The sequence below is a fragment of the Taeniopygia guttata genome, chromosome 37 (genome assembly GCF_048771995.1).
Source record: "Taeniopygia guttata chromosome 37, bTaeGut7.mat, whole genome shotgun sequence".
NCBI classification, from domain to species: domain Eukaryota; kingdom Metazoa; phylum Chordata; class Aves; order Passeriformes; family Estrildidae; genus Taeniopygia; species Taeniopygia guttata.
Genome location: NC_133062.1, coordinates 1,385,809 through 1,402,252, shown reverse-complemented (window position 1 = coordinate 1,402,252; position 16,444 = coordinate 1,385,809). Strand labels below are relative to the sequence as shown.

General features: G+C 59.0%; 1 protein-coding gene across 1 annotated transcript in view; it reads left to right on the top strand.

Moving 5' to 3' along the window:
- The window catches only part of PRR12 (proline rich 12), a 43,446-nt gene extending 33,338 nt beyond the window's left edge, over positions 1 to 10,108 (top strand). Inside the window, exons 11-15 of the mRNA XM_072921450.1 lie at positions 1,712 to 1,837; positions 1,907 to 2,004; positions 3,729 to 3,857; positions 6,851 to 6,946; positions 9,937 to 10,108. Coding sequence (XP_072777551.1) covers positions 1,712 to 1,837; positions 1,907 to 2,004; positions 3,729 to 3,857; positions 6,851 to 6,946; positions 9,937 to 10,077 — 590 coding nt within the window. The 3' untranslated portion in view covers positions 10,078 to 10,108. The remainder of the gene's footprint in view (positions 1 to 1,711; positions 1,838 to 1,906; positions 2,005 to 3,728; positions 3,858 to 6,850; positions 6,947 to 9,936) is intronic.
- The last annotated feature ends 6,336 nt before the right edge of the window (positions 10,109 to 16,444 follow it).

Here is a 16,444-nt window from a genome sequence, read left to right as displayed (position 1 = left end):
GGGGGGGGAACCCAAAATTTTCGATGAGGGAACCCCAAAATTTGGGGGCGGTCTCCTTTAAAATGTGGGCGTGTCCGTAAATTGTGGGCGGGGCTTTCTCTTTTTTGGGAGGTGGGCGTGTCCTTTTGCCCCTCCCCTTAAAGGGCCAGCGCTCATTTAGAACAGGGGCGTGTTTGCGAATTGTGGGCGGGGTTTTGCCCAATTTTGGGAGGTGGGCGTGTCCTTTTGCCCCTCCTCTTAAAGGGCCAGCTCTCCTTTAAAATGGGGGCGTGTCTGGGACTTGTGGGTGGGGTTTTTTCCTTTCTTAAAGGGGCCACGTTCCTTTATAACGGGGGCATGTCTGCCACTTGTGGGCGGGGTTTTCCCATTTTTTTGGGAGGTGGGCGTGTCCTTTAGCTTCTCCCCTTAAAGTGCCAGCGCTCATTTAGAACAGGGGCATGTTTGCGAATTTTGGGTGGGGTTTTGCCCAATTTTGGGAGGTGGGCGTGTCCCTCCATTCCTCCTCTTAAAGGGGCCGCGCTCCTTTAGAAGAGAGGTGTGTTTGCAAATTGTGGGCGGAGTTTTCCCGGTTTTTGGGAGGTGGGCGTGTCCTTTAGCCCCACCCCTTAAAGGGCCAGCACTCATTTATAACAGGGGCATGTCTGCCACTTGTGGGCGGGGTTTTCTCCTTTTTTGGGAGGTGGGCGTGTCCTTTTGCTCCACCCCTTAAAGGGGCCGCGCTCCTTTAGAATGAGGGCGTGTCTGTGAATTGTGGGCGGGGCTTTCCCATTTTTTGGGAGGTGGGCGTGTCCTTTAGCCCCTCCCCTTAAAGGGGCAATGCTCCTTTAAAACATGGGCGTGTCTGGGACTTGTGGGCGGGGTTTTTTAAATTTCTTAAAGGGCCAGCGCTCCTTTAGAACGGGGACGTGTTTGCGAATTCTGGGTGGGGTTTTGCCCAATTTTGGGAGGTGGGCGTGTCCCTCCATTCCTCCGCTTAAAGGGCCAGCGCTCCTTTATAACGGGGGCGTGTCTGCGAATTTTGGGCGGGGTTTTGCCCAATTTTGGGAGGTGGGCGTGTCCTTTTGCCCCACCCCTTAAAGGGCCAGCGCTCCTTTAAAATTGGGGTGTGTCTGGGACTTTTGGGAGGTGGGCGTGTCCTTTTGCCCCTCCCCTTAAAGGGCCAGCGCTCCTTTAGAACGGGGGCGTGTCTGGGACTTGTGGGCGGGGTTTTGCCCAATTTTGGGAGGTGGGCGTGTCCTTTTGCCCCGCCCCTTAAAGGGGCCGCGCTCCTTTATAACGGGGGCGCGTTTGTGAATTTTGGGCGGAGTTTTGCCCAATTTTGGGAGGTGGGCGTGTCCTTTTGCCCCACCTCTTAAAGGGACAGCACTCATTTATAACGAGGGCGTGTCTGGGACTTGTGGGTGGAGTTTTTTCCTTTCTTAAAGGGCCAGCGCTCCTTTAGAACGGGGGCGTGTCCATGAATTGTGGGCGGAGTTTCCCCAATTTTGGGAGGTGGGCATGTCCTTTTGCCCCACCCCTTAAAGGGACAGCACTCATTTATAACGAGGGCGTGTCTGGGACTTGTGGGTGGAGTTTTTTCCTTTCTTAAAGGGCCAGCGCTCCTTTAGAACAGGGGTGTGTTTGTGAATTTTGGGCGGGGTTTTCCCCAATTTTGGGAGGTGGGCGTGTCCCTCGGCCCCGCCCCCGCCCTTAAAGGGGCCGTGTCGCGCAGAGCGGGCCCCGCCGGGGCGGGTGCTGAACACGCGGGCCATGAAGGAGATGTACCGCAGCTACGTGGAGATGTTGGTCAGCACCGCCCTGGACCCCGACATGATCCAGGCCCTGGAGGACACCAACGGTGAGCCCCGCCCCTCCCCCACCCCGGGGACCCCCCCAAACCCCCCCTGACCCCCCCGTGCCCCCCCAGATGAGCTGTACCTGCCCCCCATGCGCAAGATCGACGGGATCCTCAACGACCACAAGAAGAAGGTGCTGAAGAGGGTGACCCTGAACCCCAGCCTGCAGGTCAGGGGGGGCCTGGGGGATTTGGGGGGGATTTGGGGAGTTTTGGGGGATTTGAGGGGTTTGAGGGGGTCCTGGGAGGGGATTTGGGGATTTTGGGGGGATTTGAGGGGTTTAAAGGGGTCCTGGGAGGAGTTCTGTGGGGTTGGGGGGGAATTTGGGAGGAGATCCGTGGGATTTGGGGGGTCCTGGGAGGGGATCTGTGGGGTTTGGGGGGGACCTGTGTGGTTTGGGGGGGTCCCGGGAGGGGATCTCTAGGATTTGGGGGGAATCTTTGGGGTTTGGGGGGGAATCTGTGGGGTTTGGGGTTCTCCTGGAAGGAGATCCATGGGATTTGGGGGGTCCTGGGAGGGGATTTGGGGTGATTTGAGGGGTTCTGGGAGCAGATCTGTGGGGTTTGGGGGGGATTTGGGGTGTTTAGAGGGGTCCAGATGACCCCGTGGTGACCCTGTGGTGACCCTTTGGTGCTCACCTGTCCCACCTGTCTCACCTGTGCCTCACCTGAGCTCACCTGTCTCACCTGTCCGCAGGAGGCGCTGCAGTGACCCTGTGGCACTCACCTGTATCTCACCTGTCCCACCTGTCCCTCACCTGTCTCACCTGTCCGCAGGAGGCGCTGCAGTGACCCTGTAGCACTCACCTGTCCCACCTGTCCCTCACCTGTCCCACCTGTCCCACCTGTCCCTCACCTGTCCCACCTGTCCCACCTGTCTCACCTGTCTCACCTGTCCCACCTGTCTGCAGGAGGCGCTGCAGTGACCCTGTGGCACTCACCTGTCCCTCACCTGTCCCTCACCTGTGTTACCTGTCCCTCACCTGTCCGCAGGAGGCGCTGCAGTGACCCTGTGGCACTCACCTGTATCTCACCTGTCCCTCACCTGTGCTCACCTGTCTCACCTGTATCTCACCTGTCCCTCACCTGTCCCTCACCTGTCTCACCTGTGTCTCACCTGTCCGCAGGAGGCGCTGCAATGACTCTGTAGCACTCACCTGTATCTCACCTGTCCCTCACCTGTGCTCACCTGTCTCACCTGTATCTCACCTGTCCCTCACCTGTCCCTCACCTGTGTCTCACCTGTCCCTCACCTGTCCGCAGGAGGCGCTGCAGTGACCCTGTAGCACTCACCTGTCTGACCTGTCCCTCACCTGTCTCACCTGTCCCTCACCTGTCTCACCTGTCCCTCACCTGTCTCACCTGTCTCTCCTGTCCCTCACCTGTCTCACCTGTATCTCACCTGTCTGCAGGAGGTGCTGCAGTGACCCTGTGGCACTCACCTGTCCCTCACCTGTCCCTCACCTGTCCCACCTGTATCTCACCTGTCCCTCACCTGTCCCTCACCTGTCCCTCACCTGTCCCACCTGTATCTCACCTGTCCGCAGGAGGCGCTGCAGTGCCCCTGTAGCACTCACCTGTCCCTCACCTGTCTCACCTGTGTTACCTGTCTCACCTGTCCGCAGGAGGCGCTGCAGTGACTTTGTGGCACTCACCTGTCCCTCACCTGTCCCACCTGTCCCTCACCTGTCCCACCTGTCCCTCACCTGTCTCACCTGTCCCTCACCTGTCCGCAGGAGGTGCTGCAGTGACCCTGTGGCACTCACCTGTGTTACCTGTCCCTCACTTGTCTCACCTGTCCCTCACCTGTCTCACCTGTCCCACCTGTCCGCAGGAGGCGCTGCAGTGACCCTGTAGCCCTCACCTGTGTTACCTGTCCCTCACCTGTCCGCAGGAGGCGCTGCACACCTTCCCGCAGCTCCACGCCGAGCCGGGCGAGTCTCTGGTGCGGCTGCGCCCGGGGGGGGACCCGTACAACCGCAAAACGCTCAGCAAGGTGAAACGCAGCGTGGGCAAGCCCCAGGTACGGCCCAGGTGGGGGCTGGGGGTCCCAGGGGGGGTTTGGGAGTCCCAGGTGGGGTTTGGGGGGTCCCAGGTGAGGTTTGGGGGGTCCCAGGTGGGGTTTAGGGGTCCCAGGTGGGATCCCAGGTGAGGTTTGGGGGGTCCCAGGTGGGGTTTGGGGGGTCCCAGGTGGGATTTTGGGGGGTCACAGGTGAGGTTTGGGGGGTCCCAGGGGGGGTTTGGGGGGTCCCAGGTGGGGTCTGGGGGGTCCCAGGTGGGGTTTGGGGGGTCCCAGGTGGGGTTTGGGGGTCCCAGGTGGGATTTTGGGGGGTCACAGGTGGGGTCTGGGGGTCCCAGGTGAGGTTTGGGGGTCCCAGGTGGGGTTTGGGGTGTCACAGGTGGGGTTTGGGGGTCACAGGTGGGGTCTGGGGGGTCCCAGGTGAGGTCTGGGGGGTCACAGGTGAGGTTTGGGGTGTCCCAGGTGGGGTTTGGGGGGTCCCAGGTGGGGTTTGAGGGGTCCCAGGTGGGATTTGGGGGTCCCTGAGCCAGGTGGATTTGGCGTTCCCAGTGGGATTTTGGGGGGTCCCAGGTGGGATTTGGGGGTCCCAGGTGATTGGGGGGTCCCAGGTGGGGTTTGGGGTCTCAGGTAGATTTGGGGGATCCCAGGTGTATTTTGGGGTCCCAGGTGTATTTTGGGGGGTCCCAGGTGATTTGGGGTCCCTGAGCCAGGTGGATTTTGGGGTCCCAGGTAGATTTGGGGGGTCCCAGGTGTATTTTCGGGGGTCACAGGTGGGGTTTGGGGGTCCCAGGTGGGGTTTGGGGAGTCCCAGGTGGGGTTTGGGGAGTCCCAGGTGGGGTTTGGGGGGTCACAGGTGGGGTTTGGGGGTCCCAGGTGGGGTTTGGGGGGTCACAGGTGAGGTTTGGGGGTCACAGGTGAGATTTGGGGGGTCACAGGTGGGGTTTGGGGGTCCCAGGGGGGGTTTGGGGAGTCCCAGGTGGGGTTTGGGGAGTCCCAGGTGGGGTTTGGGGGGTCACAGGTGGGGTTTGGGGGTCCCAGGTGGGGTTTGAGGGGTCCCAGGTGGGGTTTGAGGGGTCACAGGGGGGGTTTGGGGGGTCCCAGGGGGGGTTTGGGGGTCCCAGGTGGGGTTTGGGGGTCCCAGGTGGGGTTTGGGGGGTCCCAGGGGGGGTTTGGGGGTCCCAGGTGGGGTTTGGGGGGTCCCAGGTGGGGTTTGAGGGGTCCCAGGGGGGGTTTGGGGGGTCACAGGTGGGGTTTGGGGGGTCACAGGTGAGGTTTGGGGGGTCACAGGTGGGGTTTGGGGGGTCCCAGGTGAGGTTTGGGGGGTCCCAGGGGGGGTTTGGGTGGTCCCAGGTGGGGTTTGGGGGTCCCAGGTGGGGTTTGGGGGTCCCAGGTGGGGTTTGGGGGGTCCCAGGGGGGGTTTGGGGGTCCCAGGTGGGGTTTGGGGGGTCCCAGGTGGGGTTTGAGGGGTCCCAGGGGGGGTTTGGGGGGTCACAGGTGGGGTTTGGGGGGTCACAGGTGAGGTTTGGGGGGTCCCAGGTGGGGTTTGAGGAGTCCCAGGTGAGGTTTGGGGGGTCACAGGTGGGGTTTGGGGGGTCCCAGGTGGAGTTTGGAGGGTCACAGGTGAGGTTTGGGTGGTCCCAGGTGGGGTTTGGGGGGTCACGGGGGGGTTTGGGGGTCACAGGTGAGGTTTGGGGGGTCACAGGTGAGGTTTGGGGGGTCCCAGGTGGGGTTTGGGGGTCACAGGTGGGTTTGGGGGGTCCCAGGTGGGGTTTGGGGGGTCCCAGGTGGGGTTTGGGGGGTCCCAGGTGGGGTTTGGGGGGTCCCAGGGGGGGTTTGGGGGGTCCCAGGTGACATTTGGGGGGTCCCAGGTGGGATTTTGGGGGGTCACAGGTGAGGTTTGGGGGGTCCCAGGGGGGGTTTGGGGGGTCCCAGGTGGGGTCTGGGGGGTCCCAGGTGGGGTTTGGGGGTCCCAGGTGAGGTTTGGGGTGTCCCAGGTGGGGTTTGGGGGGTCCCAGGTGGGTTTGAGGGGTCCCAGGTGGGGTTTGGGGGGTCCCAGGTGGGGTTTGGGGGTCCCAGGGGGGGTTTGGGGGGTCCCAGGTGGGGTTTGGGGGGTCCCAGGTGGGGTTTGGGGGGTCCCAGGTGAGGTTTGGGGGGTCCCAGGTGAGGTTTGGGGGGTCCCAGGTGGGGTTTGGGGGTCCCAGGTGGAGTTTGGGGATCACAGGTGGGGTTTGGGGGGTCCCAGGTGGGGTTTGGGGGGTCACAGGTGGGTTTGGGGGGTCACAGGTGAGATTTGGGGGGTCCCAGGTGGGGTTTGAGGGGTCCCAGGTGGTGTTTGGGGGGTCACAGGTGGGATTTGAGGGGTCCCAGGTGGGGTTTGGGGGGTCCCAGGTGGGGTTTGGGGTGTCCCAGGTGGGGTTTGTGGGTCACAGGGGGGGTTTGGGGGTCCCAGGTGGGGTTTGGGGGGTCCCAGGTGAGGTTTGGGGGGTCCCAGGGGAGGTTTGGGGTGTCCCAGGTGGGGTTTGGGGGGTCCCAGGTGAGGTTTGGGGGGTCCCAGGTGGGGGCTGGGGGTCCCAGGTGGGGTCCCAGGTGGGGTTTGAGGGGTCACAGGTGAGGTTTGAGGGGTCCCAGGTGGGGTTTGAGGGGTCAAAGATGGGGTTTTGGGGTCACAGGTGGGATTTGGGGGTCACAGGTGGAGTTTGGGGGGTCCCAGGTGGGGTTTGGGGGGTCCCAGGGGGGGTTTGGGGGGTCCCAGGTGGGGTTTGGGGGGTCCCAGGTGGGGTTTGGGGTGTCCCAGGTGGGGTTTGGGGGTCCCAGGGGGGGTTTGGGGGGTCCCAGGTGGGGTTTGGGGGGTCCCAGGTGGGGTCAGGGGGGTCCCAGGTGATTTGGGGTCCCTTAGCCAGGTGATTTGTGGGTCCCAGGTGTATTTTGGGGGTTCCCAGGTGTATTTTGGGGGGTCCCAGGTAGATTTGGGGTCCCTGAGCCAGGTGTGCCCGCAGGAGTTCAAGGTGGAGGTGGAGAAGTCGCTGCTGTACACGCTGTACCACTCCCTGCACCACTACAAGTACCACACCTTCCTGCGCTGCAAGGACGAGGTGGGGCACCTGGGCACCTGGGGGCAGCTGGGCACACCTGGGGACATACCTGGGCACACCTGGGTACACGTGGGGACACACCTGGGGACATCTGGGGACACACCTGGGCACCTGGGGACAGCCGGGGACTCACCTGGGGCACCTGGGGGCACCTGGGCACACCTAGGGACACCTGGGCACACCTGGGGACACCTGGGGACACACCTGGGCACACCTGGGCACACACCTGGGCACACACCCGGGGACATCTGGGACACCTGGGGACACCTGGGGATACACCTGGGCATACCTGGGGACACCTGGGCCACCCCCCTGTCACCTGGGCCACCTCCCCACCCCACTGACCATTCCCCACTGACCATTCCTGACCCCACTGACCATTCTGACCCCACTGACCATTCCCCACTGACCATTCCTGACCCCACTGACCATTCCCACTGACCATTCCTGACCCCGCTGACCGTTCCTGACCCCACTGACCATTCCCACTGACCGTTCCCCACCCCACTGACCGTTCCGGCCCCACAGACCATTCCTGACCCCACTGACCATTCCTGACCCCACTGACCATGCCTGACCCCACTGACCATTCCTGACCCCACTGACCATTCCCACTGACCATTCTTGACCCCACTGACCATTCCCACTGCCCATTCCTGACCCCACTGACCATTCCTGACCCCACTTACCATTCCTGACCCCACTGACCATCCCTGACCCCACTGCCCATTCCTGACCCCACTGACCATCCCTGACCCCACTGACCATTCCCCACCCCACTGACCATTCCCACCCCACTGACCATTCCTGACCCCACTGACCATTCCCACCCCACTGACCATTCCCACTGACCATTCCTGACCCCACTGACCATTCCCCACTGACCATTCCTGACCCCACTGACCGTTCCTGACCCCACTGCCCATCCCTGACCCCACAGACCGTTCCTGACCCCACTGCCCATCCCTGACCCCACTGACCGTTCCTGACCCCACTGCCCATTCCTGACCCCACTGCCCATTCCTGACCCCACTGACCATTCCTGACCCCACTGACCATCCCCACTGACCATTCCTGACCCCACTGACCGTTCCTGACCCCACTGACCATTCCCACCCCACTGCCCATTCCTGACCCCACTGACCATTCCCCACTGACCATTCCCATCCCGCTGACCATTCCCACTGACCATTCCCCACTGCCCATCCCTGACCCCACTGCCCTATCCTGGCCCCACTGACCATCCCTGACCCCACTGACCATTCCTGACCCCACTGACCATTCCTGACCCCACTGACCATTCCTGACCCCACTGACCGTTCCTGACCCCACTGACCATCCCCACTGCCCATCCCTGACCCCACTGCCCTATCCTGGCCCCACTGCCCATCCCTGACCCCACTGACCATTCCTGACCCCACTGACCATTCCTGACCCCACTGACCATTCCTGACCCCACTGACCATTCCCACCCCACTGACCATTCCTGACCCCACTGCCCATTCCCCACTGACCATTCCCACCCCACTGACCATTCCCACTGACCATTCCTGACCCCACTGACCATTCCCACTGACCATTCCTGACCCCACTGACCATTGCTGACCCCACTGACCATTCCTGACCCCACTGCCCATTCCCCACTGACCATTCCCACCCCACTGACCATTCCCACTGACCATTCCTGACCCCACTGACCATTCCTGACCCCACTGACCATTCCCCACTGACCATTCCTGACCCCACTGACCATTCCCCATCCCACTGCCCATCCCTGACCCCACTGCCCATCCCTGACCCCACTGACCGTTCCTGACCCCACTGACCGTTCCCCACCCCACTGACCATTCCCACTGCCCATTCCTGACCCCGCTGACCAGTCCTGACCCCGCTGACCATCCCTGACCCCACTGACCATTCCTGACCCCACTGCCCATTCCTGACCCCACTGACCGTTCCTGACCCCGCTGACCATTCCCACTGACCATTCCTGACCCCACTGACCATTCCTGACCCCACTGACCATTCCTGACCCCACCGACCGTTCCTGACCCCACTGACCATTCCCCACCCCACTGACCATTCCCCACCCCACTGACCATTCCCCACCCCACTGACCATTCCTGACCCCACCGACCGTTCCTGACCCCGCTGACCGTTCCTGACCCCACTGACCATTCCCCACCCCACTGACCATTCCTGACCCCACTGACCATTCCTGACCCCACTGACCATTCCTGACCCCACTGACCATTCCTGACCCCACTGCCCATTCCTGACCCCACTGACCATTCCTGACCCCACTGACCGTTCCCCACTGCCCATTCCCACTGACCATTCCTGACCCCACTGACCATCCCCACTGACCATTCCTGACCCCACTGCCCATTCCTGACCCCACTGACCATCCCCACTGCCCATCCCTGACCCCACTGACCGTTCCTGACCCCACTGACCATTCCCACTGACCATTCCCACTGACCATTCTCCACTGCCCATTCCTGACCCCACTGACCATTCCCACCCCACTGACCATTCCCACTGACCATTCCCCACTGACCATTCCTGACCCCACTGACCATCCCTGACCCCATTCCTGACCCCACTGACCATTCCCACTGACCATTCCTGACCCCACTGACCATTCCTGACCCCACTGCCCATTCCTGACCCCACTGACCATTCTGACCCCACTGACCATTCCCCACTGACCATTCCCCACTGACCATTCCCCACCCCACTGACCATTCCTGACCCCACTGCCCATTCCTGACCCCACTGACCGTTCCTGACCCCACTGACCATTCCTGACCCCACTGACCATTCCCCACCCCACTGACCATTCCCACTGACCATTCCCACTGACCATTCCTGACCCCACTGACCATTCCCACTGACCATTCCCCACCCCACTGACCATTCCCCACCCCACTGACCATTCCTGACCCCACTGACCGTTCCCCACCCCACTGACCTCTCCTGCCCCACAGACCACGGCCATCGAGGGCCGCGCGGAGGACCTGGGGCAGGAGGAGGTGGTGCAGCGCTGCATGCGCAACCAGCCCTGGCTCGAGCGCCTCTTCGACTCCTTCAGCGACCTGCTGGCGCAGGCGCGCGCCAAGTGCGCCTGAGCCCCCGCACCGCGACGGGGACACCCCGAAATGGGACCCCAAATACCGCCTGGCACCCCCAAAAACGGGACCTGGGAATGGGGTGAGGCCCTGAAAACGGGACCTGGGAATGGGGTGACACCCCTGAAAACAGGACCCCAAATACCGCCTGGCACCCCCGAAAACGGGACCCTTAAAAAGGGGTGACGCCCCTGAAAACGGGACTTGGGAACGGGGTGGCACCCTCGAAAACGGGACCGTAAAAAAGGGGTGAGGCCCCAAAAACGGGACCCCAAATACGGCCTGGTGCCCCCAAAAACGGGACCTCGGAAACGGGGTGACACCCCCAAAAACAGGACTGTAAAAAAGGGTGACGCCCCCAAAAACGGGACCCCAAATACCACCTGGCACCCCCAAAAACGGGACCCTTAAAAACGGGTGACACCCCTGAAAACAGGACCTGGGAACGGGGGACACCTTCAAAAATGGGACCTCGGAAACGGGGTGACACCCCCAAAAACAGGACCCGAAATACGGCCTGGCACCCCGAAAAACGGAACCGTAAAAAAGGGGTGATGCCCCCGAAAACGGGACCTGGAAACAGGGTGACACCCCCGAAAACGGGACCCCAAATACGGCCTGGCACCCCCAAAAACAGGACCTCGGAAATGGGGTGACACCCCCGAAAATGGGACCCCAAATACGGCCTGACACCCCCGAAATGGGACCCCAAATATGGCCTGATGCCCCCAAAATGGGGCCTCGGAAACGGGGTGACACCCCCGAAAACGGGACTCTAAAAACGGCCTGACACCCCAAACCGGGACCGTAAAAAAGGGGTGACACCCCCAAAAAAAGGGGCCGTAAAAAATGGGTGACACCCCCAAAAACGGGACTGTAAAAAAGGGGTGATGCCCCCGAAATGGGACCCTAAAAAAGGGGTGACACCCCCGGAAACCGGACCCCAAAAAGGGGCCCCCCCTTAAAACGGTGTGACACCCCAAACCGGGACCCGAAAATGGGGTGACACCCCCGGGAAATGGGACCCCCCCAAAAACGGGACCCCCTCAAAAACAGAGTGACACCCCCAAAAACAGGACCCTAAAAAAGGGGTGACAGCCCCGGGAAAATGGGACCCCCAAAACGGGGTGATACCGCTGGCAACAGGACTCCAAAAAATGGGGTGACACCCCCAAAACGGGGGTTGACACCCCCGGAAATGGGACCCCCGAAACGAGGTGACACCCCTGGCAATGGGACTCCAAAAAATGGGGTGACGGCCCCAGAACAGGACCCCAAAAATGGGACCCCAAAAACGGCGTGACACCCCCAAAACTGGGACCTCAGAAATGGGGTGACACCCCCAAAAACGGGACCCCAAATACGGCGTGACACCCCCGGGATGGGACCCCAAAAACGGGACCCCAAACACAGGGTGACACCCCCAAAAACGGGACCCCAAAAATGCATGACACCCCCAAACCGGGACCCCAAAATCGGGGTGACACCCCCAAAAACGGGACCCCAAAAACAGTGACACCCCCAGAACGAGGACCCCCGCCCAGAAATAGGGTGACACCCCCAAACCGGGACCCCAAAATCGGGGTGACACCCCCGGGACGAGGACCAGACCTCCTGCCACGGGGACGGAGCTGTCGGGATGGGGACCCCTGGAACCCCCCCCAATGGGGCACCCCAAAAATGGGGACACCCCTAAAAAACGGAGACACCCCAAAAACGGGGAAACCCCCCCCAAAAAATGGGGTGACACCCCAAAAAATGGGGTGACACCCCCAGAATGGCGGGGGGGGGACAAGGACGGGGACGGAGCTGCCGGGATGGGGACACCCGGACCCCCCCAATGGGGCACCCCAAAAATGGGGACACCCCAAAAAACGGGGTGGCGCTCCCAAAAAACGGGAAATCCCCCAAAAAATGGAAACCCCCCCCAAAAACGGGGTGACACCCCCAAAATAGCGGGGGGGGAACAAAGACATGAGACGGAGATGGGGACGCCAATGTGTGGGGGGGGGGGCACCCCAAAATATGGGGGAACCCCCCAAAATAATTTGGGGCCATCCCAAAAGCTCCTCAAAATAGGGGGGGGGGCATTTTTGGGGTAAAAATTGAAGTTCCTGCAGTGGGGATGGAATTGGGGCACCCCAAAATACGGGGGGGGTCACCCAAAAATGGGGGGGGTCCCCAAAAATTTGGGGGGAGGGGAACGCCCAAATGAGGGGGACAGACCCCCTCTCCCCCCACCCAGGAACAGGGGTGGGAGGGCACCCCAAAAATGGGGACACCCCAAAAATGGGGACACCCCAAAAATGGGGACAGCTCTGAGGGACCCCCCCCTCAAAATTGGGGGACGCCTCCCCCTAAAAGCTGCACCCCAAAAATGAGGACCCCCCCACATTTGGGGATCCCCCCACCCCAGAACTGGGGGCACCCCTAATTTTTGGGTGCCCAAAAATAAAAGGGGTGTCCCAACCCCGGCCCAAAAAGGGGGGACCCCCCCCCAGCCCCCCAAAAACGCCCCCCCGGCGGAGACCCCCCCCCTATTTATATATATGTATAAAAGTCTATTCGCAGCCCCCCCCCTCTCCGCCCGGGGGGGTCCCCGAATTTTGGGGGGGTCCCTAATTTTGGGGGGGGGGGTCCCCTCAATCCCAGGCAGCAACAGGGTTTCTTTTTGGGGGGGGGGGTCCCCCAAAATCTCCCCCCCCTCCAGCCGGGACCACCCCTCACCCCCCTCGGGGGGGAACCTGTACATAAATTTTGGGGGGCTGGGAAGGGGGGGGGGTGTCAAAATGGGGGGGGGGGTCCCCAAAATCTCCATCAAACCCCCCCAAAAATCCCCCCCACCCCCCCCCCCCCCGCCGATCTATTTATTGCCAAGTTGCCCCCCCCGGATGAATTTTTGGGGGGGGGTTCAAAGGGAGGGGAGACCCCCCCGCCCCTCCCCCACCTCGGATGAATTTTGGGGGTGCGCGGACCCCCCTTGCCCCCCTCCCCCACCCCAAAATTTTGGGGATTTGGGGGGGGGGGGGGCTGTAAATAATGTACATGTCAAAGTCTATGTATCATATTGTATTTGCCCCTCCCCCCCCGGGGGTCGCATTTGCCCCCCCCGGGGCAATTCCCCTCCCCCCTCCCAAATTAACCCCCCCAGGGGTCCATTTACCCCCCCCCACCCCCAAAAAAATTTGCCCCTCCTGGGTGGGGTCAAATTTCCCCTCCCCCCCCCCAATTATCCAACACAAAACCCCTCCCCCACCTCTGGGGGGGGGTAATTGCCCCTCCCCCCCCAATTTTGGGGGGGGGCTTCTCTCCTGTCCCACGCCCCCTCCCCATTTTTTTGTTCATTTCGGGTTTTTTTTTTTAATTATTATTATTATTATAATTATTATTATTATTATTATATATATTGGGGCCCCTCCCCCACCCCGGCCCTTCCCCCCCTGCCCCTCCCCTCCCCCCCCGAGGGGTTTTTGGGGGGTGGGGAGGGGGTGAGGGGGGGACACCCCCCCCAATTTTCTACGGTGTATCGTGACGGGCGTGTCGTGGGTGTTGCCGAGACCTTTTTATCGTTCCCCGGGCTCCGCGAGTGTTTTTGGGGTGAAAAAAGGGGAATTTGGGGCTGAGGGGGGCGCGAGATTTGGGGGGGGGAAAAGGGGGAATTTGGGGGTGGGGGGGGGCGCGAGATTTGGGGGGAAAAAGGGGGAATTTGGGGCTGGGGGGAGGAATTTGGGGGAGGAGGAATTTGGGGAGGTTTGGGGGGGATATGGGAGAGATTTGGGGGGATTTTGGGGGATTTGGGGTGGGGGTTCACAGGATTTTGGGGGGGCGGAATTTGGGGAGATTTTGGGGAATTTGGGGGATTTGGGTTCATTTGGGTTGGGGTTCACAGGATTTTGGGGGGCAGAATTTGGGGAGGTTGGGGGGGGATATAGGAGAGATTTTGGGGAAGATTTTGGGGATTTTGGGGCATTTTGGGGAGATTTTGGGGTGGGGTGTCACGATATTGGGGGGCGGAATTTGGGGAGGTTTGGGGGTATAGAGGAGAGATTTTGGGGAGATTTGAGGGGATTTGGGGTGGGCGTTCACAGGATTTTGGGGGGCAGAATTTGGGGGGATATAGGAGAGATTTTGGGGAGATTTTTGGGGTTTTGGGGCAATTTTGGGAGATTTGAGGGATTTGGGGGGGGGGTTCACAGGATTTTGGGGGGGCGGAATTTGGGGAGATTTTGGGGAATTTGGGGGATTTGGGGTGGGGGCTCACGGGATTTTGGGGGGGCGGAATTTGGGGAGATTTGGGAGATTTTGGGGAATTTGGGGGGATTTGGGGTGGGGGTTCACAAGATTTTGGGGGGCGGAATTTGGGGAGGTTTGGGGGGATATAGGAGAGATTTTGGGGAGATTTCGGGGGATTTTGGGGCGATTTGGGGAGATTTTGGGGAATTTGGGGGGATTTGGGGTGGGGGTTCACAGGATTTTGGGGGCGGAATTTGGGGAGGTTTGGGGGGGATATAGGAGAGATTTTGGGGAGATTTTGGGGTGATTTGGGGACATTTTGGGGGAGATTTTGGGGTGGGGGGGGTCACACGATTTTGGGGGGTGAATTTGTGGAGATTTGGGGGTGGGGGGGGGCGGAACACAAACACACACAAAAAATGCACCCAAAATACACCTAAATACACACCCAAAATAAACTCAAATACACCCAAAATACACACGCAAAATATACACACAAAATACACACAAATACCCAAAATAAACACAAATACCCCCAAAATAAACACAGAAAATGCACACAAATACCCAAAATACACACAAATACCCAAAATAAACACAAATACCCCCAAAATAAACACCAATACCCCCAAAATAAATACAAATACACCCAAAATTCACAAAAATACACAAAAATACCCCCCAAATAAACACCAATACCCCCAAAATAAACACAAATACACCTAAAATAAACCTAAATACCCCCAAAATAAACACAAATACCCCCAAAATAAACATTTTTCTCTTTATTTTCCCTTTTTTTCTGACATTTCCCACCTTTTTCCCCTCACGCTTCCCACCCTTCCGACATTTCACATTTCCCATCGTTTTTGGCCTATTTTACCTGGTTGGTTTTTTTTTTTCTCTTTATCTTTTACACTCATTTTTCCTCCTTTTTCCTGTTTTTTTTTTTTCCCCCCTCATGTTTCCTTCCCTTTTTCCCCTTCACATTTCCCTTTTCTCCCCTTTCACAGCTTTTCTTCCTCTCATTTTCCATCATTTTCACTCAAATTTATTCTTCTCTTTGCCTTCTATTTCCCACTTTCCCCCCTCACATTTTCCACCATTTTTCCCCTCACATTTCCCACCCTTTTCTCTTCACATTTCCCACCTTTTCTCCCCTTTAATAACATTTTTTCTTTCATTTCCTGTCCTTTTCACTCAAGTTTATTATCCTTTTTTCCCCTTCCATTTCGCACTTTTCCCCTCTCATTTCCCGCCCTTTTCTCCCCCTTCACATTTCCCACTCTTTTTCTCTTCACATTTCCCACCTTTTCTCCCCTTTAATAACATTTTTTCTTTCATTTCCTGTCCTTTTCACTCAAGTTTATTCTCCTTTTTTCCCTTCCATTTCCCACTTTTTCCCCTCTCATTTCCCGCCCTTTCCCCCTAAACATTTCCCACTCTTTTCCTCTTCACATTTCCCACCTTTTCTCCCCTTTAATAACGTTTCTTCTTTCATTTCCTGTCCTTTACAGTCGACTTTATTCTCCTTTTTCCCTTCCATTTCCACCCTTTTCCCCCTCACATTTCCCTTTTCTTCCTTCTGTTTAATGTATTTTCTTCCTCTCATTTCCCATCCTTTTCACACAAGTTTATTGTGCTTTTTGCCTTTCCCACTTTTCTCCTCACATTTTCCACCCTTTTCTCCCCTCACATTTCCCACATTTTCTCCCCTTGTTTCACACCTTTTCTTCCTCTCATTTCCCATCATTTTCACTCCAATTTATTCTCCTTTTTCCCCTCACCTTTCCCACCGTTTTCCCCCACACATTTCCCACTTTTCTCCCCTTCCATACCTTTTCCTTCTCTCATTTCCGGTCTATTTTGCTCAAGTTTATTCTCTTTTTTGCGTTCCATTTCCCACTTTTTCCCCTCACGTTTTCCATCTTTTCTTCCTTTCATTTTCCATCCTTTTTGAGTTTATTCTCCTTTTCCCCCCTCACGTTTCCTGCCCTTTTTCCCCCTCACGTTTCCCGCCCTTTTTCTCCCCTCACAGTTCCCGCCATTTTCTCCCCTCACTGTTCCCGCCTTTTCCCCCCTCATGTTTCCCGCCTTTTTCTCCCCTCACGTTTCCCGCCCTTTTCTCCCCTCA